Here is a 27,349-nt window from a genome sequence, read left to right on the forward strand (position 1 = left end):
TTTGCAGGCAAGCTACCGAGAAGAAGCTAAAAGATTCTTGTTTGCACCATCAAATGCTGTCATGCTAGCTGTGTTACCCTTGGTTTATGAAAGGCATAATCCCCTTCACTGTTCTGAGCTGGTATCCCTTTCTCTGAAGCAATGGTTTTCAAACACGGCACCCTTTCTGGGCTCCTGTGTGTTCATTGTTGTGCTTCTATGTCTACTGTTGCTGTACCCTGTTGATTCCTGAGTTTCCATCTTCCATTAAACATTGAAGAGTCTTGGATATATCCTAGGGCAGTCAAAAGTACTGTTGTCTTGATGAGGCAAATATATCCATGTCTAAGGGGATTATCACATGGAGGTTTACTGTACTGAAGTCGTGGCAAAATGCTCCAGAAGCACAAAAGTGTGATAGCCAGTCATGCTTCTGAAGTATCACTGAAGTGTCCCCTCTCCTCTCCCGTCAGCAAAGCATTCACAGAGCAGCCATTTCTTCATAATGGAAGTTCCCGTTATTGAAGAAATGGCTACTCTGCGAACACTTTGATGATGGGAGAGGAGAGGGGACACTTCAGTGATGCTTCAGAAACATGACCAGTTATCACACCTCCTCACTTCTGGAGTGTTTTGCTGGTGATTTAAGCATGATAAGCCTTGGGTGTGATAATCCCCTAACTCTGGTGAATATGAAAAACAAAACATGGCTTTGCAAATGACATGCTTAGTAGGCATAGGTTGGGTTTAGAACTGTGTTTCAATAACATTTTCTTTGGGACATTTTTTTTTATTGTGGCCAGACTATAGATGATAATTCAAGGCCAGATGCACATTTACTCCACAGAGAATTGGCAAGTGGAGGCATGGGGTGGGGTGGGGTGGGGTAGTGGAGTGAGGCTAGTTCCCTATTTTATTGCATCTATCTGGAGCAGGGCTGTCAAACATTTCTTTAATAAAAGTATGCATGCAGTAAGCTGACATGAAAAACTGGCATGTCCAGGTAGGGCTGTTTTGTCTCTGATACCATGACACAGTGGTTTAATGGGTAGGATGCTGACTCTGATGATCACAAGGTTGGCACATCAGCAGTTCAAGACCCAAGGAGCACATGATGGAATGAGCTCCCATCACTAGTCCCAGCTTCTGCCATCCTAGCAGTTCAAAAGCATGTAAAAGTGCAAGTAGATAAATAGGTACCACTTCAGTGGAAAGGTAATAGCATTCCATGCAGGTTGCAGGTAACCATGCTGGTTACATGACCACAGAGTTTTCTTTCACAAAGTTGGCTCTTTGGCTTAGTAACAAGATGAGCACTGCCCCTTACAGTCAGACGGGGCTAAACAATTATATCAAAGGGGAAACCATTACCACAAAATACTACTTACTGATGGTCAGTGTAGATAATACTGAGCTACATGGAGCAATAGTCTGACCTGATCAAGGCAAACTCTCGTGTTCCTACCCTCTTATGCTCCTGTGACCTGCTTATAGTACCCTTTACTTGCAAGGTGGCTGCAGTTTTATGGGTTAAAACTGGGGGATCCCATTTCCAGAAAAGTGATGTAGAGGACATTTCTATGCATCTTTAATCAAAGGAACAATCCACTGAGTTTCATGAGGTTTACCTTTCAAGAAAGTGTATGTAGGACCACAGTCTCTAGACAGAATATTGTACTAGATTAATGTTTCTGAAACTTGAATGCATCTTCTCTGCTTGTTACCCTAATTTCTGACATTGTCATGTCAGAAGAAGGTCTACTCAGTAGATTTCAGATGAAAAGCTTAAATTCTTCTGCATCTGGATTGCACCTGTTCTGAATACCCATGATGAAGGGAAATGGGATGTGTTGGGAGGGGGAAACCCAGTTCTTGTTAGCCTTGTGCTGGTCCCATGTTACCAAAATGCATGTCAGTCAAGATAACCATTTTTCAGTGTTACAGTGCAACAGAGTACTTTCTCTTCATCCTGTATAGCCACTACAGGTGTATCCAAGTGCTGGATTGTCACAGGTCCACAATTTCTTCTTTAAGGCATTATTCTCATGAAGTCCTCTATTAAAGCAAACACATTAGTAACCATTCTGCATCACAGGACAGATGCCTCTGATACTTCTGTTGGAAATGTGGTTCTGGTGTTGTTCAGTTTCTTTGTGGCAACCCGTGATATATGGAAGTCTAAGGCGACACCAGAGGCTTCAGTTGTGACAGACATACCACCATTTTACAAATGAAGATGTAGCAGGTGAAAAGGCATTGGACATTTTTACCATCCTGTCTAAATGAATGTGTTCTCAGCGTAGGACATTTCTTTCTTCTTAAGTGTCATTTCTTTCAAGGCACATTGTTCAGGAAATCTAGTTGGAATTAAAAAGGAAAGCCCTGGAAATGTTATTCCCAGGTTGGAAGGTAAAATGGTCAGTCACAGAACTGTAGCTCTCCTCCTTTCACTCCCTACTTTAATGTTTTCCATGTTTTGGGAACTGGAAGTGAATGGGAGAAAAATGCCTTTTCTTTTGGATGGGAGAGACACTATCTGTGTGGTTCTGTTCCTCTGAATTGCCAGAATTGGGGAATGCCCACATTCATTTTGGAGTGCTCTTGGAGGTCTTTGCTTACCTTCAGATGACTCCTGAGTTGGTAAGAATCTGTCTGCTTTGGATCAGGATTGTCTGAATCTAACTGGTACCTTTAATTAAAATGAATCTATATTCAGACTAGAGAAAAGATGCCATGGTTTGCCATTGTGGAAGCTGCCATAGATGTGGTGGAAGCTAGGTTATCAGTGGAATATTCATGTTCAGCAGAAGTGTATCTCTAAGTATTAGTTATGGGGCAGGGGAGAGATGAGAGTGGGGTTGTAGTCTTCATACCCTGCTTGATAGCTGTCCAATTGAAAATGGGGCACAGTATATGGACACTTGGAGTGAGTCATTAGGGCTTGTTATATGTTCAAACCCCCATTTTCCTAACAGAGCTTAACCTCTAGGAAATTGCTCTTATTTCAAAAACAGTATCTTCCCAAAATCAGTGGGCTATTTTTTTTGTGGGATGTGTCATTCCTGAATGCTGAATGCAGAAAGTCTGATTCATCATATCTATATTTGTCTGGTAATGAAGGTTGCACATAACTGAAAAGGAAAAAAAAAGATTTTTATTCCTGCAACACATGTTGACGTGGGGAGAGGTTTACAGACTTTTGATCTGAATTGCCATTCATTTATCAGGTAGTGCTGAAACATTTCTTAGTCACAGAGCAGGGTATGGTATGTTTATTTTGAAACAGAACACAGGCAGTTATTCAAAAGTGTGATAGAATCACTGGAATATGGATTGAAAACTCATTTGCTGCTATGTTGGATGACTCCTACTCCCTGCAAAGGGATGTACGTGAGTGTTTACATGTGCAAGAGAGAATAGCTCTGTGGCTTTTAGAGGGCAGGCATGACTATTGCAGCACTCTCCATATTAATAGATGAACTAGCTTAGTTCCTCTTTCTCTCTCTCTCTTTAACTTATCTTCAAAGGGTGCTTTTAAAGTTAGAACATCAAATACCACTCACACTGATGATATATGATAATGTCATATCATTCCATGGACACTGTGCAGGAGAAAAGATGGCTGCCTCCATTGTGCAGATTTGTGAAAGGACAAAGGAAAAAGAAATGAAATCCACCCTTTGTAAGAAAATGAAAATTTGTTGATTTGACTGACTAAGACAAAACCTTGACATGTATACTTTTTTTTGTGGGACACACTGAGGACTAGCAGCCATGTCATGAAGCAGGACATCTAAGTGATGGATGGTCTAGGGTCAACATGGCTAAAGAAAAGTTGCAGAGAAGGTGTTAGATAGAGAAACAGGTGTAAACAGCAGAGGAGATAAGATACTGAAGCAAGGGTGGGCGAAGTGGGAGTTTCCCAGAACATAAACTGGCATGCATATTATTTAGGGAGAATTATTAAGAAAACTTGGCAAAGACAGGGTAGCTAACGAATGAAGTGTCAAATAAACAGATGTGATTGAACTATGGATACAGAGTCAGGTAGCAGAAGGAAGAAAGTACTAATAGGAGAAAAATCTCTCACAGGACCTTGGGAGCAGAAACAGACAAGCAAGCAAGGTTTTCAGGATAGGTAACTGTTGCCCAAGAAACCAACGGGACATAGGCTTGCAAGGAAACAGAACTCTAGTAGATGTGGTTTTAATGGCAGCACTGCTTTCTATTGATTCTAAGGAGACCATGAGAGATACCAACAAGCATTGAAAGCAGTTGAGAGCTGGATTTCACTGATTGATCTGAATTAAGCATCAGATCCTTTGATTACGGTATTCTGGTATTCCTTTCAAATATTTGTGCTTATTTGGATTGAAGCACATGGTATTCGAGTGTAAGAGCATGGTATCGTTGTACTAGCAGCAGCCACAAGTAATGAAGGTGAATGAGAGTGGCCGGTAATGAGTCAGCCAACCTAGCACTGCTAAAATGGTCTCCTTTCATTTACTGTTTCTTCTCTCCCTCTGATGACTCAGGAGGGACCAGCATTGCTTACAGGCAGGGAGGAGTTCATTTGATTAATCACACAGCTCTCTTTTAAACAGTTGCTCCTTGGCAACTTGGCAGCCTGCTGAAACATTGGCAGTTCTGTCTTTCATTTCTGTTTGGTTGTTTAGGCTGCACACACTACCATTGGGAGCTTCCTTGGACAACTGCCTCTAGAAATATCATTTCAAAATGCTATATGACTAATAATCACAAACACTGCGTGTTTTTCTTCGATTATTTTTGTCCACATCCATATTTTTACTGTGAGGTGTGTCTACAAGACTATAAAAATATGTGGTGAAATTAATTACAGACATCTCAAGCACCAGCTATGTTAGTTTTTTTGTGGGCTTTTTGGGTTATGTGGCCATGGTCTAGAAGAGTTTATTCCTGATGTTTCGCCAGCATCTGTGGCTGGCATCATTCTCTGAAGATGCCAGCCACAGATGCTGGTGAAATGTCAGGAATAAACTCTTCTAGAACATGGCCATATAGCCTGAATAACCTACAAAAAACTATGGATGTCAGCCATGAAAGCCTTTGACTTCACACCAGCTATGTTGCCCATGTGACTTGAGAAAGAACCTGGCATCCACAGAGTCAAAATACTATTTGGGGGGGTTGTTAAAAATTTAATAATAATAATAATAATAATAATAATAATAATAATAATAGAGCCAGTGTGGTGTAGTGGTTTCAGTGTTGGATTATGATTCAATTCCTAGCTCAGCCATGAAACCCACTGGGTGACCTTGGGCAAGTTGTATACTCTCAGTCTCAGGAGATGGCAGCGACAAACTTCCTCTGAACAAACGTTGCCATGAAATCTCATGATAGCTTCACATTAGGGTCACCGTAAGTTGGAAGTGACTTCCTGGCATACAGCAACTTGGAAAAATAACACTGTGTATACGCACTGTGTATAGAACTTGGGAAAGAGGTATTTCAGTCTATTCTGACAACTGTTCAACCTTGGTTGCTTTTTAGGGATCATTGCATGCTGCTCATAACTCTATCCTTATTTGCCTTAAGACTCATCCACAGCTGCGCTATTATGCTTCACAGTGTGATTGGAATGAATTGGCCAGAGCCATTTTGCTGCCTAAGGCAAGTTCCAGGGACACTGCCCCTCCCGTTGCTAAGGTCCAGATTTGTAATAGTCCTGCTGCACCAAGGAGATACACATTCCTGCATTCATCTCCCTGCTACCCACCCCATGATGCCAACTGAAGCCCTGAATAGCAGGGCACTGAAATTTGAATAATACAATATAATGATGGTTTGGGAATGCTAGCTCCCCGCCACCCTTTCCCCCCTTTTCTTTTAAGGAGGTAAAGTAGATGTTGAGCATAAATCTTACTAGACTGTGAGAGCACAATAATTTTTGCAGAATTTCTGAGGCTTGCTGTCCAATAGTTGTCATTAGCAAGAAGATTATTTTGTGAGCAACCACTAGAAAGTAGGTCGTTTTCTCATTTGGCAGAGGAACGTGATTTTCCCACTCACCATATGTTGTGCATTGTATTTATTTGGTGCGCTCTTGCTACCAACCAGTGATAATCTAACTGTTCCTCTCTTTTCATTTTATAGGAGGCCCAGAAGATAAATGTCAGTGCAGAACCCCAGGCGGATGGGGACTTGAAACCCACAGATGAGAAAGAGGAAACCGTAGCAGCAGAAGTGGGCTGGATGACCTCTGTTAAAGACTGGGCAGGGGTGATGATTTCAGCCCAAACTTTAACTGGCAGAGTCCTTGTAAGTTTTCTCATGTTTATTCCATTTTTCACACACATGCTCCACAGATGAGTTTAGACAGGTCAGAGATATTGACATTAATAGTGTGCTAAGCTCCACCTAGGAAATCATTTCTCTTTTTAGCAGCTACTTGCTATCATACTCAGAAAGTGGCTTCCCAGACACATCCTAGTAAATGATGAAGCTTTAAAAAACTAGGTTATTGCTTGGTGTTTGCCAACATTAGATGAGAACATGCCGTCATATGAATCTGTTTGTGAGCGTCTATGAACTTGGGAATTGAGTCAGATAGAAGAAAATGGGACTTAACTTTCCATGTAACCACGTTACATTCAGTACAGTAATGATGTTGTATGTCCATTACTGAAACTTAACACTGTTATAATTAGAAACTTGCTCCTTCTAAACTCATTTCTGGACTGAATATTAAAAGAGGGTAGGTTTAATCCAACTGCAGGGAAATGTATTTTTCTGAACATAAGAAGTTACAAAAATGAACATGTAATTTCAGAGAAGATTAGATATTCTGTAGTCTTTTTTGTAGACCAGAGAACCATATCTTTCATACACAATGACTCTTACCCATAATTTTGAATTCATGCCTCACTGATATATAGTGGATCCTTGGTATCTACTGGGGTTTGATTCATGGATACTAAAATCCATGGGTGGTCAAGCCTTATTAAATACAGTGGTGTGATAAAATGGTATCCTTGCTATAAAATGGCAAAATCAAGGTTTGCTATTTGGAATTTATATATTTTTAAAATATATCAAGCTGTGGATAGTTAAATCTGTGGATAAGGAGAACTGGCTGTATTTCAAAACTGTCTGAAGAATCTGAATTTTGTCTGGGTTTTCTCTTCTTTTGTAAAACCGGTTTTGTGTACAGATTTACAATATACTTGACCAAATGTAATTTTAGGAAACCTCAGGAAGCCATTCCTGAGATTCAGACTCTACATTGGTGAAGTATGTAGGAACCACAATGCTCTGTATAACACAATGCCAAGACCTAAGATGACTTTTTATAAACTAGATATAACTGGCATTAGAATAACAAACACTGGATGCCAATAGAAGTTCTTAATAAGCAATCTAGTTCTGGTGTTATGATCATGAAAGAGCAACAAAGATCGGTTTTTAATGAATTTTAATCTGATATTGAAAGAAAACTGGAGATGACAATCAAATTTTGATCTTTCCTTTCTTGATGGAATTAATGTAGCCGATATACATATTCTATCTTTTGCCTTTCAGTTTTTCTTTTTTATTTCTTTAAATGTTGCAGGACATCTCTAACATTGTGTGTTGCTGTACACTAGCAGTTAGAGGAAAAGGCTACATTTGCACCGCAGAATGGCACTGCTTTAATTGCCGTGGCTCAGTGCTATGGAATTCTGGGATTTGTGATTTTGTGAGATATTTAGCCTTCTCTGTTAAAGCGCTTAGGAGCTACAGGATTCCATAGCATTGAGCCATGACGATTAAAGTAGTGTCAAACTGCATTATTTCTGCTGTGCAGATGCAGCCAAAGTGAGGGGAAAAAGTGAAAAGTACAAACTAAACTGTACAATATATTTATTTAATGCTTCTTTTTATGGTACTGGGGAATTCAAAATGCAGGAAGAATATTCATTCCTTTTTTCAGAACTTCCAATTTTATTCTAAAAATAATATTTTAATTTAATTGTCAGATGAGAACCCCTTTTAAAATCATAACTGATGTTTCTGTTTCTTCATTCAATAGAACCTGAAAACAGAATTGAGCTTGTTGCAAAGAGAGTAAAAATACTTGCTGGTACAGTTGTGCTCGATTACACCTTTGTGTAAGTAGTTGTGCAAAGCAGCTGCATAAGAGGTAGTGCAACAGCTGCACAACCAGATGTGCAAAGTGGTTATAAGGCTGATTGCACAACCGTTTGTGCAAGATGTTGTGTAAGTGGTTGCACAATAAAACCTGTGTAATCCCAAAGGAACAGAATTGCTAGCATAAGGAGGTTTGTGCCAGTACAGTGACATAACTAGGTACAAACCAGAAAAACATACAATACAAAGTTAAGCATTTTTTTTTATTTCCTCTTTAACCTCTGCTTGTGGTAATACTAATTGTCTTTAATATTTTTCCAAAAATGTAAGCCTATAGTCTGCCTTTCGGTGACATTCTGCATCCTGTCTAGTGTTTCTGCAGGCATTTCAGACAATGATTTTATGTGCTGTGGATCTTTCTAAGTAAAATACCAGCTGATACCAACGGCACCATTATTGAAAATCTTTGAAAGCCACTCAGCCTCTGGATCTTAATGACTTAGAACAGTGTATTCTTAAAAGGTCTGATCATTTCCTGTCCCCCAAGCCAACAGCAGAAAATTCTGTTTTTATTGAGTAAAAGATTATGGCTTTTTGTAGGTCAGTTGCAGATCAAAATTAGATCAGCTACAGTGACACTGAAGGAATTACTGTACTTTTTCATACTGTACAATTTGAATCAAAATCAATCTTCCATATTCATTATTAAATAACCTTTAGGAAGTAGTTCACTGAACACTTGTGTTGAGGAGGAAGAAAAAATAGCAACTGATTTTTGTTTGGCATGCTCATACAAAGAAAGCTGTTGTATAACTGTTGCCTAGATTTATTTGCTCAGCAGAGAATAAAAGGTTAGCAGGGTATGAGCTAAAACCGGTCTTCTTAAATTTTACCTTTTCCAGATCTCCTTTTGAAAAAAACTATTTATGACTAAATATTTATTTGGAAGGAATCCTAGTAAAAGTGGCAATAGTTCTAAAGTGAAATGCAAAGTTCAGATGCTCAGTTTGCTGGTTCTGTCCTTGATGTCTCTCTAAATCAGAGGGATTCTGATGTAGTCTCCTGCCTGATGCAATGGAGACCTGTTGCCAATCATAGTAGGTAGCACTTGACTACTGCATAGGCCTGTGGTGTAAGGTAGTGTCATACATTTATGTGACGCATAGAAGAAGAACAAGTGTGGATAAGTGGTTGCTAAAAGGAGTGTTTATCATGTTGCAAGCTCCAGGGATCTCTTCCTCAGGATGCACTTATGACATGGAGGTTCACAGCTTGATGGATGAACCCAGTATGGGCAATCATCATATTGGCCCATAGGGAACCTTGGAGGGGCACTCCCACAGCAATGCCTAGCCTTCCAAAGTGTTAATTTTTTTTTTACTCCCAAGTGTATAACCTGGGTGGAATGATGGACAATTTCTCAATATTTTGGGCCTCCTCCAGGCCATTTGGCCTTGTTTTGAACAGGAAATGACCCAGATGCCAACTTTCAGGTCACTTTCTGGGGAAAGCGCCTTTCTTGAGCCTAAAACATCTCAGGGGTGGTTTGGAGGAAATGTGGCAAATTTCTCTCCACATCTCTTGGTGAGATATTGTGGGGCAGTAGAGGTAAATGTGTCCTGGAGCTGTATGGGCTACACTTTGCCCTCCCCTGAACTAATTACACACTAACTACTTCTTAAAGCCATGGCCTGAGCAAGGCTGAGTCACTTAGGCATCCCTATGTCAATTATAATGAGTCACCATATTCCACATTTGGTTGAAATATAGAATGTTACTAGAGCCTTATTATCCTACTGGGCTGCTTGAACAGAATCATTTAATTGCAGGAACCTTTAAATTAGGCTTTAAAAAAGAGTTGCAGATGTGATTAGTGCACACAGTAGAGTCCTAGTGGAATAGGACCTTCTAGTGTTAGGGACTGTAGAGAGACAAGCAGCCATAGAACGGACAGCTTCAGATATTACTAAGAGCTGAGACTTCAAATGTAAAGTAGATAATAGAGCAGGGGACCATATGAAAACTTGGAATAATACTCAGAGATTTATTTGTCCTCCTGGCTATTTGATTTCACTTTCTATTTCTAAAAGCTTTTAACAGTGTGAAGTCTAAGGCTTTCATGGCTGGCATCCATAGTTTTTTGTGGGTTTTTTGGACTATGTGGCCATGTTTTAGAAGAGTTTATTACTGACGTTTCACCCACACCTATGGCTTGCATCTTACTTCTCTTAATGAAAAAGAAGCTATCTTCCTTCTGAGCAAGTAGTTTGTTTCATGTATCTACATGACTGTTTCACAATTTCGTGATACACGTTCCTTAAACATGGCAAAAAAATCATAAGGGGCTTTAAAAAAACATAAACATAACCATCTCATCACCTGAACTTCTTTCTAGATTTTTGGGTGTCCATTGCCGATCCACCATTCTTTAGTTCTGATTTCCAAACTTGGTCCAGAGTGCTGATCATGCACTGTTTAGCATAGTTTTCTTTACAGGTTCCTAAAGGGCATGAATACATGTGCACATTTGTTGTGCATGAGCAAAAAGGAACGCCAATGTTTGGAACTCTGGCGCGTTACACACTGCCATTTAGTACGCGCTCTGCGCGTACTAGGGTTAGGAAGGGGCATGCTAGGGTTAGGAAGGGTCTCACCTTCCTAACTGGCCCTGTTCCTAGGACGTGCGGAGCGCGTAATAAATAGCGGCACCCATCCACACGGGCGCCGCCTTATTTACGTCTTGGATGCACAGCGTCCGGACGTGGCGCAGCGGAAGTGACACCGCGGGTGCACACCTTGCACGCCACTTCCAGGGGCCAAAAAGGAGCACCATTTCGGCCCTCCTTTTTAGCTTCGCTGGGAAGCCTCATGGTCTGGCTGCTGGGGCTTCTTGGCGTAGCTAATGATGGTGGTGACAGGCCGCCCACTTTAGGTCAGTCTGTAACGCGCCATAGTGTGCAGAATTTTGATTAAGATGCATTTGTGCTTAGGTGCATATATAACTCACAAGGAGAAAATGAATACAAAGTAAAAATGGTGGCAAACTGTGTACGCATCATTTAAAAAATGATCCCATCTTTTAAGCCAGAAGGGGGGCAGAATAATGTGTGCAGGAAAACCAGGCCTTGAAGTAATAATGAAATAGAATAGGGGATATCCGTTCATTCCTTATCCCTTTTATTTTCACATTACAAAAATTAGAAAACTTGTTAGCAAGTTGATGTGTGAAAATTATTTAAGATGCGACATCGTTTGCCTGGGCAACTGTCAAAACCAGGAACAGTTTGTGAAAGCTAATTCAGTTCTAAAGCATTTCCATATAAAGCTGTTGAAAGAGAACAACATTTTAGGTACTTTTTTAAAATAATGTGATGGCTAGAACCAATACATTTGATTTTTTTTTTTGGTACATTGTATGCAGTATAATTTTGGTTCAAAACATACTGCAGAAATAATCCAGTTTGAGACTGCTTTAATTATCCTGGCCCAATGCTAGGGAATTCTGGGAGGTGTAGTTTTTTGTTTGTTTGTTTGAGACATTTAGAGCTCTGTCAGAGAGCTCTGGTGCCACAATAAGTTATAGCTCCTAGGATTACCTGACACTGACCCAGGGCAGTTAAAGCAGTCTGAAACTGGATTATTTTTGCAGTGTGTTTTGGACCCAAGTTAATTATTACCATTGAATTATATTTTGTGGTGGTTTTGCAGCAACCTATGTCTAAAGCAAATTCTTAATCTTTTTTTTTTTTTTTTTTTTTGAAACTACAGCAGAAAAAACTTTAACACATACAAGCTGGAATTATTGCTAGAATCAGCTCTTTTAGTTAGATATTCTGGCCCTGGGCAAGACTGCAAAATGGTATCATGTTGAACAGAACCTTTAAGGAGCAGCATGAATGCTGCCTGATCATTTTTAATGTCTCTGTCACTATTTGCCATTGCACTGTCTTAAGACAAATTTTCAGTGTGTATAAAAATTTTCCAAGTATGGCAGAAACAACAAAAGAGACAATAACAGAAAGGGAGATGTCCACAGTGGAAGCATGCACTTTACTTCCATAGATATTCCTCTGCTGTGAGTGGTATTGTCCTGAACAAATATCATAGCATCACCTGGGTAGAACCTCCTAGAGAATTCCTGTGGTAGGTTTTGCATGTCTTTAAAGATACAATTCATGCTTCTGATTCTACTGTATAAAACATACACATGGAGAAGAAGCCATGCAGGACCCTGGCAGCTGTGGATTCTTAAGGGTGAACATAGAAGAGAAGGATGGAGAATATGAGGTTCTTGTGTGGCAGACTTTCTAAATCTTCATTTATCTCCCCTTTTGTGTGTAATTTGGATGGGTAGGAGGAAAAAAAATTATTTCACATATTAAAATACTTTGATTGTCCCTTACGTCTTAAAGTCTCAGGGTGGCATACAATAACAACAGTTTAGCTTGAATTGAAATGAACAGGAGATAGAGAAGGACAGGAAATAGCTCAAAGTTCCCCACAACCTTCTCTGCATGTATTTGGAAAGTCTTCAGGGTTCTGAAAAGTCAGAGCATCATTTACATGTCACAACTTCCATGTTATGCTGACAACAGAGCTGCGGTGGGAGACTTCTTTGGACTACAAAAAACACCTTCACAGCCATCGCCAAAGGGCCATGCAAAAAAGTAACCTTTTCAAGCTCAGGTAACTTGTATTAGGATCTGAAAAGTAAATTAAGTCTTCATGCCTGTGAAGACCCCTCCCCTCATGTTTTTGGCTGACTGCAATATGTAGCCAAAATCTAATTAAATTTGGGGGGAAAACCCATTGCTATTTTATACCAATATTACATATCTTTTTTCCAGTTTAGGGAACAAGCTGTATAACAGAGTATAATTTTTTCTCTGCCATACAGGGAACATCAAAGTCTTAAGAGTTATTATGTAGGGGAAAGGAAAATACAGCTGTGCACCTGGCTCCCTTAGGAAATCCAGGTCTGCAGTTACTTATTTTGCCAATCTGCAAAAGTGTGCATATGTTGTGAATTGTAGCAGAATAGATATCCCTCCTGCTAAAGCAAGCAAGCGAGCAAACTAGCTTTGTTCACTTTTCAAACCCAGGATGCAGCATCACTCACAAAATATATCTAAGACGTTTTAAACAAAACACATACACACAGTTGAAATGCACCTAAGGGATATTCTGGAAACATTATGAAAACCAAACAATGTATACTTGTTCTGGTTGCGCTGAGAAACTGCTAGTTCTTTGGCAAAGTCTTCAGGGTTATTGACTTGGAACAGAGGGTGAAAATCAATGCAAGTCAGAGGTCCGCAGCAAGGAGCAGATCTCTTTGACAAAGTAACATACAGAATTCTGGCCATAGAGAATACTTCAGAAGTACAAGAGCAGCTTTCTTCAATCTGGGACACACTGTATAAACTGGACTGGAGCTCACCTATTCCTAATCAGAATGATGTAGTGGGCAAGAATGATTGGAGTTGATGGGAGCTATAGCTAGAGATGGGGGGGGGATCTCACTAGCCATTTCTTTCAAATGAATTTATCCTATCCATAGGCTGTGAGGCAGTTCGTGAAAAAGTGTGTGTATCTTTCAGTTTCCAATCATTAGGAGGAAACTGGAAGGTGCAGATACTTCTCTCTGTGCAGATTTCTTTTCTTAATCACACATATTTTTAAAGATGTATACAAATGTGGTTTGGTCAATGAAAAAAAAAATGTGTCCAAAACGTGGGCACGGGCCTTAGCCTCATTTCAAACAGGCACCACCCTTGAGTTTGTAGGCTCTGCCCCTGAACCTCAGGAGCAGTTGTTTTATTTTGAACTTATTTTGAAGCACTAGAAAGTTCTGGACCCACTTCTCCTAATAGGAGTCATTTGCATCTCTGATGTCAGTCAACCTAAACTATGATGCTCTTAATGATTTTTTTGTTGTGGGCTTTGCTTTCACTGACAGTGCCCTTTGAGAGGCCAGATGGCTTTGGTGGTTTCTTTTAGAATAGTGCATGTTAGAATAGCCCTTCTTAACCCTAGCTTACCTTGAAGATTAGCTGATGATGTGATCAGAATGACTACCTTTCTTTCTAATAAAAGGGTGAGAATCATGCAGCTTACTACATGTTGTTGAAGTGCAACCCCCAGCATTCCTTACCATTGGCTGAGCTGGGCTAAGGCTGCTTGGAATTGCAGTCCAACAACATTTGGAGAGCTTTATGATTTCTATCCATGCTATAATAGAATCATAGAATTGGAAGAGACCACAAGGGCCATCCAGTCCAACCCCCTGCCATGCAGGAAATCTAAATCAAAGCATCCCTGACAGATACCATCCAGCCTTTGTTTAAAGACCTCTAAGGGGTTGGAAGAAGCAGGTGGCAGGGGAGGCTCAGCAGACAGATCACCTTAATGCTGTCTAGAGCTTACAGAGCAGTGCAGTTCCAAGAAATAACTAGGCTGACCTATTTAGTGAACCAGTCCTTCTACTAGTTTCTCTTCTTGCTTGGCAAACATGCTTGCATAGGTGGTGGTTTTAGCCTGGAGTTAGACTCAGATGGTTCTGGCTCTGACTCAGGGAGCTCTTTTCAAGTAGAGGGAGTTCATATTTTGACCAGCCCCAGTTAAATGCTAGCTTTTATTTTTCTAGCTCTAAATTCATATGGGTGCTCATTATTTCCTGGGATGTTATCTTTGTTTAGCATTTGGCAGGACTGGCATTGCTTACTGCATAGAGATATGAAGGCTTTTTATTATAACACAGAGTGCAGAGGCAACAATGGGATTGTGCAGTGATTTCTGATAGCATTTCTTTACTTCTTTGCCTATGACTCCACAGTTGTAGCTCAATGAACTGGAGTCAAATTTGTTTCCTGCCCTACCTGTTCCTTTCCTCATACCCTCAAAGCTCTACCCTTGCAAGGATAAAATGTTTAGAATAGGCCTCTTGAGTATAATTGCACCGAGTCTTCAAGAACTGGCCTCATAATTATCTGCGGACCTCCTATTTATTAAGCAGAGTATGAACATCCCCCCAAAAGAAAAAGAAAATGAGCTAATTATCAAATGACAATTTTTTTAATTAGCAAAATGAGTTTGTTAAACAGTTATTCTGAGAATGCTAAATTTTGTTTCCAAGGGTTTCCGAGGGGATTAGGTGTGATAATAAATTCACTTCCTAGGAGGTGTTCACATGTGTTAATCTGCTTGCAAACGCGTCCTCTTTCCTTACATTTAATTTGTAGACTGGGCACCTTTGCCGGCCCTTGGGCCTGCTATTGATGTGCCGGTTTTATGTGCTTTTCTCTCTGTGTGTAAATCGGAGATACCTCTCCATATGAAAGATTTCTCATTGCTGAATTGAAGATGTGTGCTCCACTTTGCTTTAATCTCCTGTGACTACAGTGTGGGCTATTTCCTAGGTTTCCATAGGGACAGGAACAATGCTTCCCGTTGGGGTTCATCAGGCACAGAATGATGATGCTACAAAGTACACAGTGTTGAGTTGGTCTCATTGGTTTCTATGGTAACCGCAGCTTCCTTTAATCCACCCTCTCGCTTTCTCTTGATATGTATATGCTTTTTTTCCCTGTTGCTCTGCACTGATATTATTGCCAAACCAGTGTTGAATTTGTGGATATTCTTTTTGGCTTGCGTACAGTATACGGAAGCATAATTCTGGGGACAATGCAGCAGAAATGTATTCTTGGCACATCTCCTTTCATTCTTGGTTTCTCATTCCTTCAATTTAGAAATAAAAAAATGAAGTGCTGCGAGACCTTTAGTGTTGCCATCTGTACCACATTTTAATGGGACCATCGCATTTTTTATGCGTCTGACTCACATTCCACTACAAACAGGATTAGCAAATATCCAAACCGTATCTTGAATTTTTTTTTAAATCCAACAGCATTTAGAAAGAAAACCCTTGTAAATAAATAAAGCCAGATGAATCATAAAGTGATTCACTGTTGTCACTTATTGGTGTCATGTTGTCAAATGGAGATGTAAAGCTAGAAAGTGACAATGACATTATGTTCTACCAATATCCTCTATTAATCATACATACGCACATCTCAGTGATGTCATTTCTGGATATCATAATGGACAATTTATGCAACATCTCTTGTTCGGTTATTTTGGCTGGCCTTGGTAGCAAGACAACATCTATCCTTGCTATTGACCTTGCCTCTCTTGTGAGAGTTGGTGGGGGCAGGAACCCATTTGTACCAATGTAGTTGGCTTTGGATGTGCTTCAGGTGCCTGAGAAGGCCCAACATTAAGAGAGAAAGTGCCCCATGGAAGAGGCTCAAGAGAAGATGGTAAAAGCTTTCTTGCCATTCTCCATGTTGCAGGAGAGACAGGGAGGAAGCTCTTGTTTGGATGCCGGTATGTAGATTTGAGGGCATATGGTGAGATACTGACCTTGTGAAAAGACATGTTCAATTGGTGAGTAAGGTTTCTACCCTCTCCAATCTTTCCTATCATGGAGTTAACTTTTCATTTAACATTATTATAGAGACTGGGGGGGTGGGGGGGGGGTTACTTCTGTAGGTGATGCCAGACCTGTAAAATTAACTGACTTAACCAAGTTTGTTTCTACAAGGTATAATGATAGACAGCCACTATTGAACACATGATCCTATCTTGAATGATCATTTGGTCTGATCTACCATGTGTAAAAATATTTGTTATGTTTTGTCAGAGAATGGTAGCTTACTGTGTGCTATAATAAACATTAGTAGTTTCAGTGTCCTACCTTTTTGAAAAATGCCTTTTAACTAAAGGGCCACAATGGGCAGGATACAGCCTTGATTTCATTATTGGATAAACACTGTTCTGCAAAGGAGGGAGAGGTCTTATTTATCTAAATTGGGTAAGAAACCTTTCGTTTTAGAAAAGCTACCTTAAACTAGTTGTAGGAATATTTGAAGCAGGATGGCTGCAGAAACAAAGGAGCTGGCTAAATCTTTATCATCTTTTAAAACCTTTAGAAGAATGAATAGAACTGAAATGTGTAAACAAAACATCCTTCTCTATGAAGTCTCCATATCTGTGCAGTATCTGTAGCAAATGACTCCCTCTAGAGTCCAATTTGGGAAAGAATACTGCATAATTCCATTAAAAATTATTTCATTTCTGTGTCACAGTTCATCCTTGATGACATGTTAACCCTTCAGATTCTGAGATAAATCGAGCTTTCCATTGAAGTCTATGGCTGTGTGACAGATATGGTACTACACATACTAGGCATATGTTATCATGTGCCATATGTGGGCTTCCAGGAAAACATTTGTCTAACTTCCACTGGAAATAAGATGCATGACCAGGTGACGCTGGGCTGACCCAGTGAAGTTTTTTTTTTCTCTCTTTTGAAGCATGTCAGCCAATGTTTTCAATTTTTGAGAACAGCCTTGCAGATAACCTTCCACTGTTTCAGTTCCACCATTAAGAGAACTAATACATAACAACAACAATAATAATTTCTTACCTGCCTATAGGAAGATCCCTATGGACATGTGTTCTTAATTTTAGAACACTTCAGTAATGGATTGAGCTCCCTAGGGAGATTCCAATTGAATTTCTCTTCCCATTGGAATTAATATAATATAAATAGCAATAATGGTATAAAAATGTCTCAGAGCTGCATTTTTCTGCCTGAGGTGCAAATTCTTCTCAAATCAAGGTGCATAGCCCCTGGAGCCATCCAAGCTACTTTGGCCCATGAGGCAGTCATTTTCACAAGCAGCATATTCCCCAGTAGTAAGACTAAATTGTGTAACTAACTATGTGTTGCCCTTTCTAGACTGGTTACACGGGGTGGCTACCTCACTCTATTTAATGGTAGGGTTGGCCCTACTTGGACAGTGCCCAACCTTGGTTCAGCAGCTTTCATTTGCTTTGCATTACCTTTTTTTGCTGAAGACTCAGATGCTATCTCCATTTAGTATAATGGGAACATCAACAAGGATCTATAGATGTCTTAGGTTTTGGCAAAATGTAACTACAGTAGCCCCTTTCAGTGGGATGAAATGTGCCCAATTTCAGATAAATAAGCTCAGTTATCTGTCCCACTTGCCTTGGAAAAAGTGCTGGGAACCCTTGATCAGGTTGTGGAATCTCCAAATACCTGACTGAGGAGTTTGTGTGGACCATCTACTGAACAGTCAACAGTGAGAGACCTGTCATCTCCTAGCCAGGGATATTTTGGAAGATCCGAGCCTGGATACCACAACCACTAACATGGATGATGGCCTAAATCCACCTGCTAGTTCCAACTGGAGTGGATCAACTGAATTTCAAGATGAATAATTCTACACCTGTGTAAATCCTACTGCTTTTTTGGGTTTACTCCATCAGGGAGTAGCATTTGGGTTTAAGCAATGGTCACTAGAAGCAGTGAAGGGAAAACAAAAAAAGCAGGTTCCTCCAAAGCACTGTGTTTGAAAATAAAAATGAAACTCATGGCGAAGTTGTTTCCCGTTCAAAGACAGTGCTGTCAGTCACAGAACTCCATTTCTTCTTCTTCTTTCTCTCTTCCCCTGCTGGTCTTTTGAAGGTGTTTGTGGGAGTGTTAAACCCCCGCCCCCACCTCAAGTGAAAATGAAAAGAAAATCAGTTTCCCAAATCTCTAAAATATTAGCACAAGTCTATGCCTTAAACTACTTTGGACCCTATATGTCTCACATTTGGAGATAGCCCAAATATCTCTGAAGCAGATTTGTTCATCTTGTAGTTGTGCCATCTCTATAGCCCTAGTGTTTCAGCAAAGGCAACATAGACATATCTCTAGCCAAAGCGACAGTGTAACCATCGAAATAAAAACCGAGGTTCTAAACCAACATATTTAGGGGTTTTACAGTAACTGAATGTTATTATGTGTCTGCTGGGACCATGTCACAGGATTCACAATGTTTTCAAACTACTGATATGCAGAATGAAACCCTGTTTTTCTTTATAGAACAGAGATGGAAATTACGCAAACCTCAAGATGTTGTTGGACTACAACTCCCAGTATTGCTAGCCAGCAGCATCACTGGGGAGGGCTACTGGGAATTGAAGACCAGCAACATTTGATGGGACATAAAAATGTCACCACTGCACTAGAGAGGGATGGAGAAATGGGTCTTGGTTGAATAAAGGATGAAATACTTAAGAATTGATACTATATTGCAGATTAGGATTTAAGTGAATTCTAGGGCTAAAAAAATGAAGCCTGTTAACCTGCTGATAATGCAGATGTACTGTCCTTTAAGTGAAATGTCACATTCAGATACTGAGATGGAGAGCATAGAGTTCAAGACAGCAAATAGCCATGGTACTTGATCAATGTATTGATTAAAATATGAAAGTAACCCAACGTTGTAATTGAAACTGTCTTATATGAAAAAAAAGTTTAGTGGTTATATTGTTTTAAATTGGGAAGGGGGCTCAGTCAGTGTCCTCCAAGCTGATGCATCCCCTCATAGGACTTCCTCGACTAATATGTGACCAGCAGTCAGTCTTGAAAAACAGTACAGTGGTTTCAACCTAACTGAGACTCAGGGGACAGTTTGGATGGCATTGCAATTGGGAAGGGATTAGTTAAACTTGCTTCCTTTTGTCCTGTGACCTCCTGAAATCACCTGCACCTGTATTATTTTTAGGCTTTTCATAATGTTGGTTGATGCACTCTAGGGCTAGTAGAATGGAAGTTGATGGTTATCCAGAGGCTAAGTCAAGCGATCACCAGAGAGGAAGGCAATTATATGTAGTTTGACACATATCCTCCTCCCTTGCAAGGTCTAAATGTATCTGGCATCTCCCTTGAGAAGATTTTCAGGAACTGAATGGGTGCCCCATTCACCCAAAGAGCAGGACCAGCCTGGCTTTAAAAAAACAAAACAAAAACAAAACTCCCCTTTTGTTTTGGTGTAAGGCGGACTTGTTTCTTTGTCAGAGGGGGCAGTCTGTGGATGGACATGTGTGGATGATGGAGAAATATTTTAGCCTTAGTCTCATCTGCTCTTGGCTTGTCGTTACTGCAAGATTGTCTATGGGGAAATGAGCTCTCAGAATGAAATTTTCCTTACTTCTGTGTTCTGTTCATGTGATCTGAATGATGTTTGAAGATGATCTTCCAAAGAGAAATAATAATAAAGAAATAATGAAGAAAAAACTCGAATCATCATTAATCAAGAAAAAATCAAGAAGCTCAGCTATTCATTAAATATATGGTGAATTTAATTAGTGCAGCATTGATAATGATTGGTTCATCAATTAATTTAAAAGAAGGAGTGTAATCAGCTATAAACCTCTAATACCAAATAAAAAAACAAAACAAAATCCCAGTCGTACAATCAAGAGTGAAACATATTCCACTTCCCATGATTTTTTGTTTTGTTTTGTTTTGTTTGGAGTGGATGGATGGGGACGGAAATGTTATTTGGAGTTCATTCACAGGTGCACTACTTAACTTTCATTTACAAGAGGATGAAACAGCAAAGAGAACGGAAGAACTTTTAGATTCCCACATAAAATAATGCAAGTTGTTTTAAAATGGAAAAAGACAAAATAAACACACACACAGAGAGAATGACTGATGATAATGTGGTTATATATTGCACCGGAGTAGTAAAATCTGGACTGTTCATTTTAAAAAGAAAGGGTTTTTTTAATGTATAAATGTATGAATATCAGTAGATCACCTACACTCTCTCTCTCTCTCTCTCTGTGTGTGTGTGTGTGGGTGTGTGTGTGTTAGGAATGCTCTTTAATATGATAGTTTGGGATTTAATATGATCAGATAGGATAAGAAACAAATTTAGTTGGTTGTTCTGAATGGTTGTTTCTTCCCATCCCTGCACTCATAGCAGCAGTGCCTGTCTGGGCCACTTCAGATAGTGGGCTGAGGCTTAAATGATCCTACTGACATTAGTGACTCCTGAAATTCCTCTCTGGACCATCCCTGAACAATGTGTTGCAGGTCTCTTCAGAGAAGGAACTTTCCTTATGCCAGCCTCATTGATTTTAATTATCATAGGATCTAAGCATACGTCTCTTAGTAACAGGGCTTGAATGCTGCAATAGTGGAGGGGGGAAGGTACCTGAGCATGTTCTATGTGCTTTTCCTGTTCCAGTGTATAACTACAGACACCTCTTAACACACATATATAGAATTCAGGAGCAGGTTGCTTGTGACCATGTGCTTAGGCAGGATTTTCATTACAAGACTGCACTCCACAGTCTTTTCCTTTCCAAGAAATTCCATCCCTATCTACTTTTGTTTTTGCTATATATTTCACCTTCTCACTTAGTTCCAATAACTCAGAGGTGGGAATCATGGCTCCCATCCCTGCTGTTGCCCAAAGTGCTGGCTTTTAAAACTTACTAGCATAGTGGAAGAAGACGCTCTCCATTTAAAAAAATGTTATCTTAGTATTCATCAGCACCTTAGGAAGGATGGCCAAGGCTGGAAAAACCACTGCTTATGCAGAAATTCCTGTTGGCCTCCATCCCTCTTCCCCTTCATATTTTTTCTGTGGCTCACAGAAGAGAACCAAGATATAGTTCAAACATCTAATTTGCATTTAACACTGAAGCCTTTAGGAGGAAAGTAAAAGGGGAATTCAGTTCATCATTTTGTTTATGCTTGCCCATATTTTTATTTTGCATGTATTCATTTATTGCCATGATATTTTTGGGCAGTCTTAAAGGTTATATTTGTAGCTGAAATTAAGCCCTCAGCCTTTTCACAGAGCCCTGCAGGCTAATGTTGTCTTCTTGTTAGCATGTGTGAAGCCTGTGAATTCTTGTGTTGCATCTCCAGGGAATAAATAGCTGGAAGGAAAAAAAAAATCTGGCTGTGCAAGCCATGAGGAATCCCGCCTCTCCTAATAAGTATGCTAATATGTTACAATAAACTTAGAAATCCTAACATTTTCCTTTGAAACACTTCTGCACTGGAAGCCATTTCTAGTGGCTCTTATTTCCCAACTGGCAGGAATAATTAGGTTCTGCAAAAACCGTATGGAATGCCATAAACTGTTTCTTTCTATTGCACTGATAATGCCTGTTTGTAGAACCTCACAGATGGCTTTCCCTTGAGGCAACATGGCCTCCTCCTGCCAAGAGAGCAATGCTTTGACCTTGAAATAAGCAACACGTTGTTTAATTGTTATAGACTGCATTTGCTCCACTGACCAACCTTGCGGCAGAATTTTCCAATGCAAATGTTATATGGCGATGAATGACCTCAGGTGTGGTTGTCCTGGATGTTCTGTAATACTTTCAGAACAGTGGAAGTGAGAGTTGTGAGTGAAGGCATCTAAGAGAACGATGTCTGTAGTTGTTTGCTTTTTGTACTTGCAAAATTGTTAATGGAGCAAGTCAGTGGTTAACAGTTTCCATTTATGAAAATGGCATTTCCCCCTTATCAAGGTCCAGTTTCAGCTGGTGAAGCTGGACATCCCAGATAACAGATGTTAAATCTTATACTCTGCTGTGCTGTCAAAGGACTTGTAGTGGCTGGAATTTTTTCCTTTTTGAAAAAAATACATCATCCAGAAGGGGATGCAACACCATGGAGCATGAGGGTAGGAATATCATCATCATCATCATCACCACCACCACCACCACCACCACCACCACCACCACCTATAGTATTTTCTGAGCTTTTGGTCCCAATGCTTTACTACTGATTAAAGGTATGTGTTTGGCTAGGTTCCTTGTAGTCTACCAATTGTGATCCACTGGAAGCAAGACATATTATTCTTCAGGACAAATATCATGTTGTCAGGCTATATATTCATAGGATGCAAAAACCAAAGAGGAATACATATAATATGAAGATAACTGCATTTTTAAATACTCTTTCCATTGTATGCTTGCCTCTGTTTTCCTTTCCTTCTCCTCTCCCTGTTATCTCCCTTCTGTCAAAGGGTGAGATAGAGTGTTTTCATGGGTTAGGTCTGGTTTCACAGTCAAGCTGTTCCTGAATTAAAGAAGGCAGACCTAGGAAGTCCACTGTCAGACTAGGAGGGTGACCAAAGATAACCTCTTCAGATGCAGTACAGGCAGAAGTTGGCAAAGAAAGAAGTAGACTGTAGAATCAAGGGAATGGCAAGATGTGAAAACCAGGCTGACAACAGCCAGTCATCAAACAAGCACTCAGCATAGTGGTGAATTCTGAAAGCAAGAAGTGTAAGCATTCAGGAGTTTTGGAAAGCATTGTTTCTGTTCCTGAAAGTTCTACTTCGGATTCCTCAAAAGTGAAAATTCCTCTTCATTGTCATGTCAGTTACTTTGAAGATCTCTGTAACCAGTCAACATAGTTTGGAAATTATTTGTCTACTGCACTGGAAGAAAGAAGCAGACATACAAATATATGGATAAACTAAGGGCACCTTTATTGAAGCAGGTGTACAGTTGCTTCCTCTTCAGTGTATCAAAAATGAGCAGTCCCAGAAGACCCAATCCAATAAGAAGCAACATCATTGAAGGTAATCTTACTTAGTTTTAATGTAATGAGTAGCAGGTATACATACTAGATCTTGTTAAAGAGTCCTATGAGGGAGGGTGACGCCTCTCTCTAGCCATCTCTGACTAGAGCCTGTTTAGTAATAGGTGCGGACCTCTTGAGATCCAGTATGGCATAGTGGTTTTAGTGCTGGACTAGGAATTCAGGAGACCAGGGTTCGAATCCTTGTTTGGCTCTGGAAGCCCACTGGTTGATTTTGGGCAAGTACATTCTTAGACTCAAAGAAAAGCGATGGCAACCCCCTCTGAACATTCTTGCCAAGGTAATCATATGTTAGGTTTGCCTTAGGGTTGCCATAAATCAGAAGGGATTTGAAGGCACCTAAGAACAATAGCAAAAGCAGCAGCAACAACAACAACAACAATTGGCCTCTTGAATTCTGCAGCTTGTCATGCACTGAGAGTTCATGCAAGGAAGAATCAAATGTAAAGTCTCTTCTAGGATAATTAAGATCCTGAATAAATCTAGTTTAGGGAACAGGTTCAGACCCCGAGGTAGCAGTATGGTTCAATCTGAGTTTCTTTTGCTATGCTAGAGGTTTTTGTTTGTTTGTTTGTTTATAACATTCAGAAGCTTATCAAATAGTTTCAGTCCCCTAAAGCCTTGCAAAACTCTCTGGATCTTGTTTATGAGAACTTGTCAATCAGCCCATATTATTATTATTATTATCATTATTATCATTATTATTATTAATCCACATTACATGAAGTGATAGTACAGAATTACCACCGTTTTATCCAGAGTTTGATGTTGGAGGTGGGGGATAACTGTTTTTGGAATAGATAATCTCTGTTTGTGTAGCTGGGGAATTTGGGTGGTCGCATTTTTAAAAGTCATTTCCCCAAGTTTTGTTTTTACCAATTTAGGTCCAAAATGCACTGCAGAAATAATCCAGTTTGAGACTACTTTAACTGCCCCGGCTCAATGCTAAGGAATCCAGGAAAATGTAGTTTGTTGTGGCACCAGAGCTCTGTGACAGAGAAGGCTAAATGTTCCACAAAACTAGAGATCCCAGAATTTCCTAGCATAGAGCCAGAGCAGCTAAAGCTGTCTCAAACTGGATTATTTCTGCAGTGTGTTTTGGACCTTAGTTATTGTGACTTTAGCAACATCCTGATGCATTATCAAATGATGGTTTCCTCATTCCTTTATCTTTATATCTCCAGCAGCACATCAGTGTCAGACAGCTTTTAAAGTTACTTGAAGAAAGCCAGTAACAGAAAATGGGACAACACTGTTATAAAATGTTTGCATTTTTCCCCCAAGCAGAGGTGAATACATTTTAGTCCTTTGACCAGAATATCAATTTCCATCCTCAACGCCTTATAATTTGCATTACTGCAGGGAAAAATGCCTCTGGATGTAATTGGCCATCTAAAGTTATTCTGGGAGTGTGTCTAAGAGCTGTGAGTACTTCAGAAGGAGAATAATTCAGCCTAATGAATAAGTCTGAAGTCAGCACACCACACGCAGTATGGTATTAAGCTTAGAGCACAGCTAATTCCATTTGCAGTTCAGCTGTTATGTGAAGTATCATATGGGTACAACTGGTGAAAGTGACTGATGAATACCAGAGGAGGCAGAATAAATAAAGTCCAAAAATAATTTTGAGTGTGAACTAGGATTTTTCTTATCTAAAAGCATTTCCCCACTGGACTAGCCACACATTGTTCACTCACCTTTTATTTAAAACAAATCTACTTGAAATCATCATCAAGTTGTTGTAGCTGTTGTTGTTACACTCAGATTGCACCAACCAGCATAGTCATAGAGAATCTGATGGCTGTAGTCTGAGAAACCTAACTTTTAAAAGCTCCAGGGAAGATGTATGTACAAGATTCTGCAAAAGCAGCTGGAAGGCTTTACAAAGTGTATTTGGATACAAGTGCAATAGCAATAGCAAATACATTTCTAGGCCGCTTATCGGTGCACTTAAGCACTCCCTAAGCGGTTTACAAAGTCTAAGCTAGTTGGGAACAATTTATTGTAACTGCACCCCTTTCCCATTGTTGTATACACAACTGAGTTGTGAATATTTTTTGTTGGACTGTACCCATTGTTTAATCATGTGGACAGTTCCTAGATGTATACAGATGTAAATCCATAGGCCTCATTCACATAATCACAAAATGCAAGGGTGGTTGGATGAGGGATAGAAGGAGCTTGGCATGTAAATAGATATGCATAGGCTAGGACACATATTGTGAAATGATGGAATGGAACATATGCACAGAGCTTCCTGTAAAGATGTAGTCATAGTGGTGGTGCACACACACACACACACACACACACACACAATTGCTGTGAGGGTGAAGGAGTTTTTTTTTTAAATTTATTTATGATTAACATGACATACAAATTTTATAGAAACATAAAACATATAAAACAAACATATAAAACATATTTACATTGCGATACATTTAATTGTCATTAACTAACGAACAAATGAACAAGACAAAGCTAAAAAATTATATATATATATATATATATATGTATGTCTATACACTAGATACCTCTGTTTTAAGAGCATGATTAGGTTATTTAAACGACATTTTCTTTCTGTCGTCATCCGTTACTTATGAATTATTTTGCAGCATTTCTGTTATTCCATTAGGGTTATTGTTGATTAATTCTTTTTTCTTTTCATTCCCATAACTTATTCATTTTTTCCCATTTCCTTTGGAAGTTTTGATCTGTCTTTCCGTTAATCATCATGGTTATTTTATCCATTTCCCTCAGTTCATTTACCTTTATTATCCATTCTTTCTTTAAATCTTGCTTCCCCCCTTTCCAATACTTAGCAAAAGTTAAGCGTGCTGCCGTTATTATATACAGTAAAACATCTATTTCTTCACGGCAAAGTTTTCCCTTAAGGCCTTCAGTAATATTTAGTAAGTACATTTGGGGTTTCTTTTCTATTTCCCATTGTGTGGTATATTGAATTGTTTGGTGAATCTCTTCCCAAAAGTTTTTCGCACACTTACACTCCCACCACATATGAAACAAGGTTGCATTGTTCTCACCACATTTCCAGCAATTGTGATCTTTCACATTTTTAATCTTAGCTAATTTTTGTGGAGATAAATGCCATCTGTATAGTAATTTGTAATAATTTCCCACTAGATTAGCACTTTTAGTAAATTTTAATTTTTTTTTCCAAGTATTTTCCCAGTTGCTCAATGGGATAGATTCTTTAATATCTTGCATCCATTTGATCATGGTTCCTTTTACCAGTTCTCCTTCTAATTCAATATCTAGTAGCATTTTATATACTTTTGATATCATATGTTTTTGTCCCTTAAACAGTATTTTGTCCAAAGCATTCAGTTCTGTTTCGATACCCATATCTTTTTTATCCTTATTGTATCTTCCTTTTAGTTTATAATAAAACAGCCAGTTAATTTCTTTCCCTTCTTTTTTAAGTTGTTCCATCGTTTTGATTTGTTGACCTTTCCCTGTTTTGATAAGGATATCAGAATATGTAATCCATTTTTTATTTAATGGTTCTTCTGACTTATAGAATGCTTCCTGAATTGAAGTCCATCCTGGTATTTTGGTATACCAGAACTTCTTATATTTTCCCCAAACTTTAATCAAAGTTCTCCTAATTAAATGTTTATTCCATTCTTTAAGATCTTGCCTTTCATAACAGAGATAGGCATGCAAGCCCTTATCCAGTTTGATTCCCTCTAACGCTAGCAGTTCTTCATTGTTTAGGTTTATCCACTCTTTTATCCATGTTAT

The 27,349-nt window shown here is 39.4% G+C and overlaps 1 protein-coding gene across 13 annotated transcripts in view; it reads left to right on the plus strand.

Annotated features, from left to right (window-relative positions):
• Positions 1 to 27,349, plus strand: part of LOC149318932 (calcium-activated potassium channel subunit alpha-1) — a 627,293-nt gene that overhangs the window by 151,202 nt on the left and 448,742 nt on the right. For all 13 annotated transcript variants that reach the window (XM_089510711.1, XM_089510713.1, XM_089510714.1 and 10 more), the window contains exon 2: positions 6,118 to 6,282. In XM_089510711.1, the coding sequence (XP_089366837.1) occupies positions 6,118 to 6,282 (165 nt within the window). The remainder of the gene's footprint in view (positions 1 to 6,117; positions 6,283 to 27,349) is intronic.

Source organism: Sceloporus occidentalis, unplaced genomic scaffold (assembly GCF_023333645.1).
Source record: "Sceloporus occidentalis isolate IW3139 unplaced genomic scaffold, rSceOcc1.0.p SCAF_2, whole genome shotgun sequence".
NCBI lineage: Eukaryota > Metazoa > Chordata > Lepidosauria > Squamata > Phrynosomatidae > Sceloporus > Sceloporus occidentalis.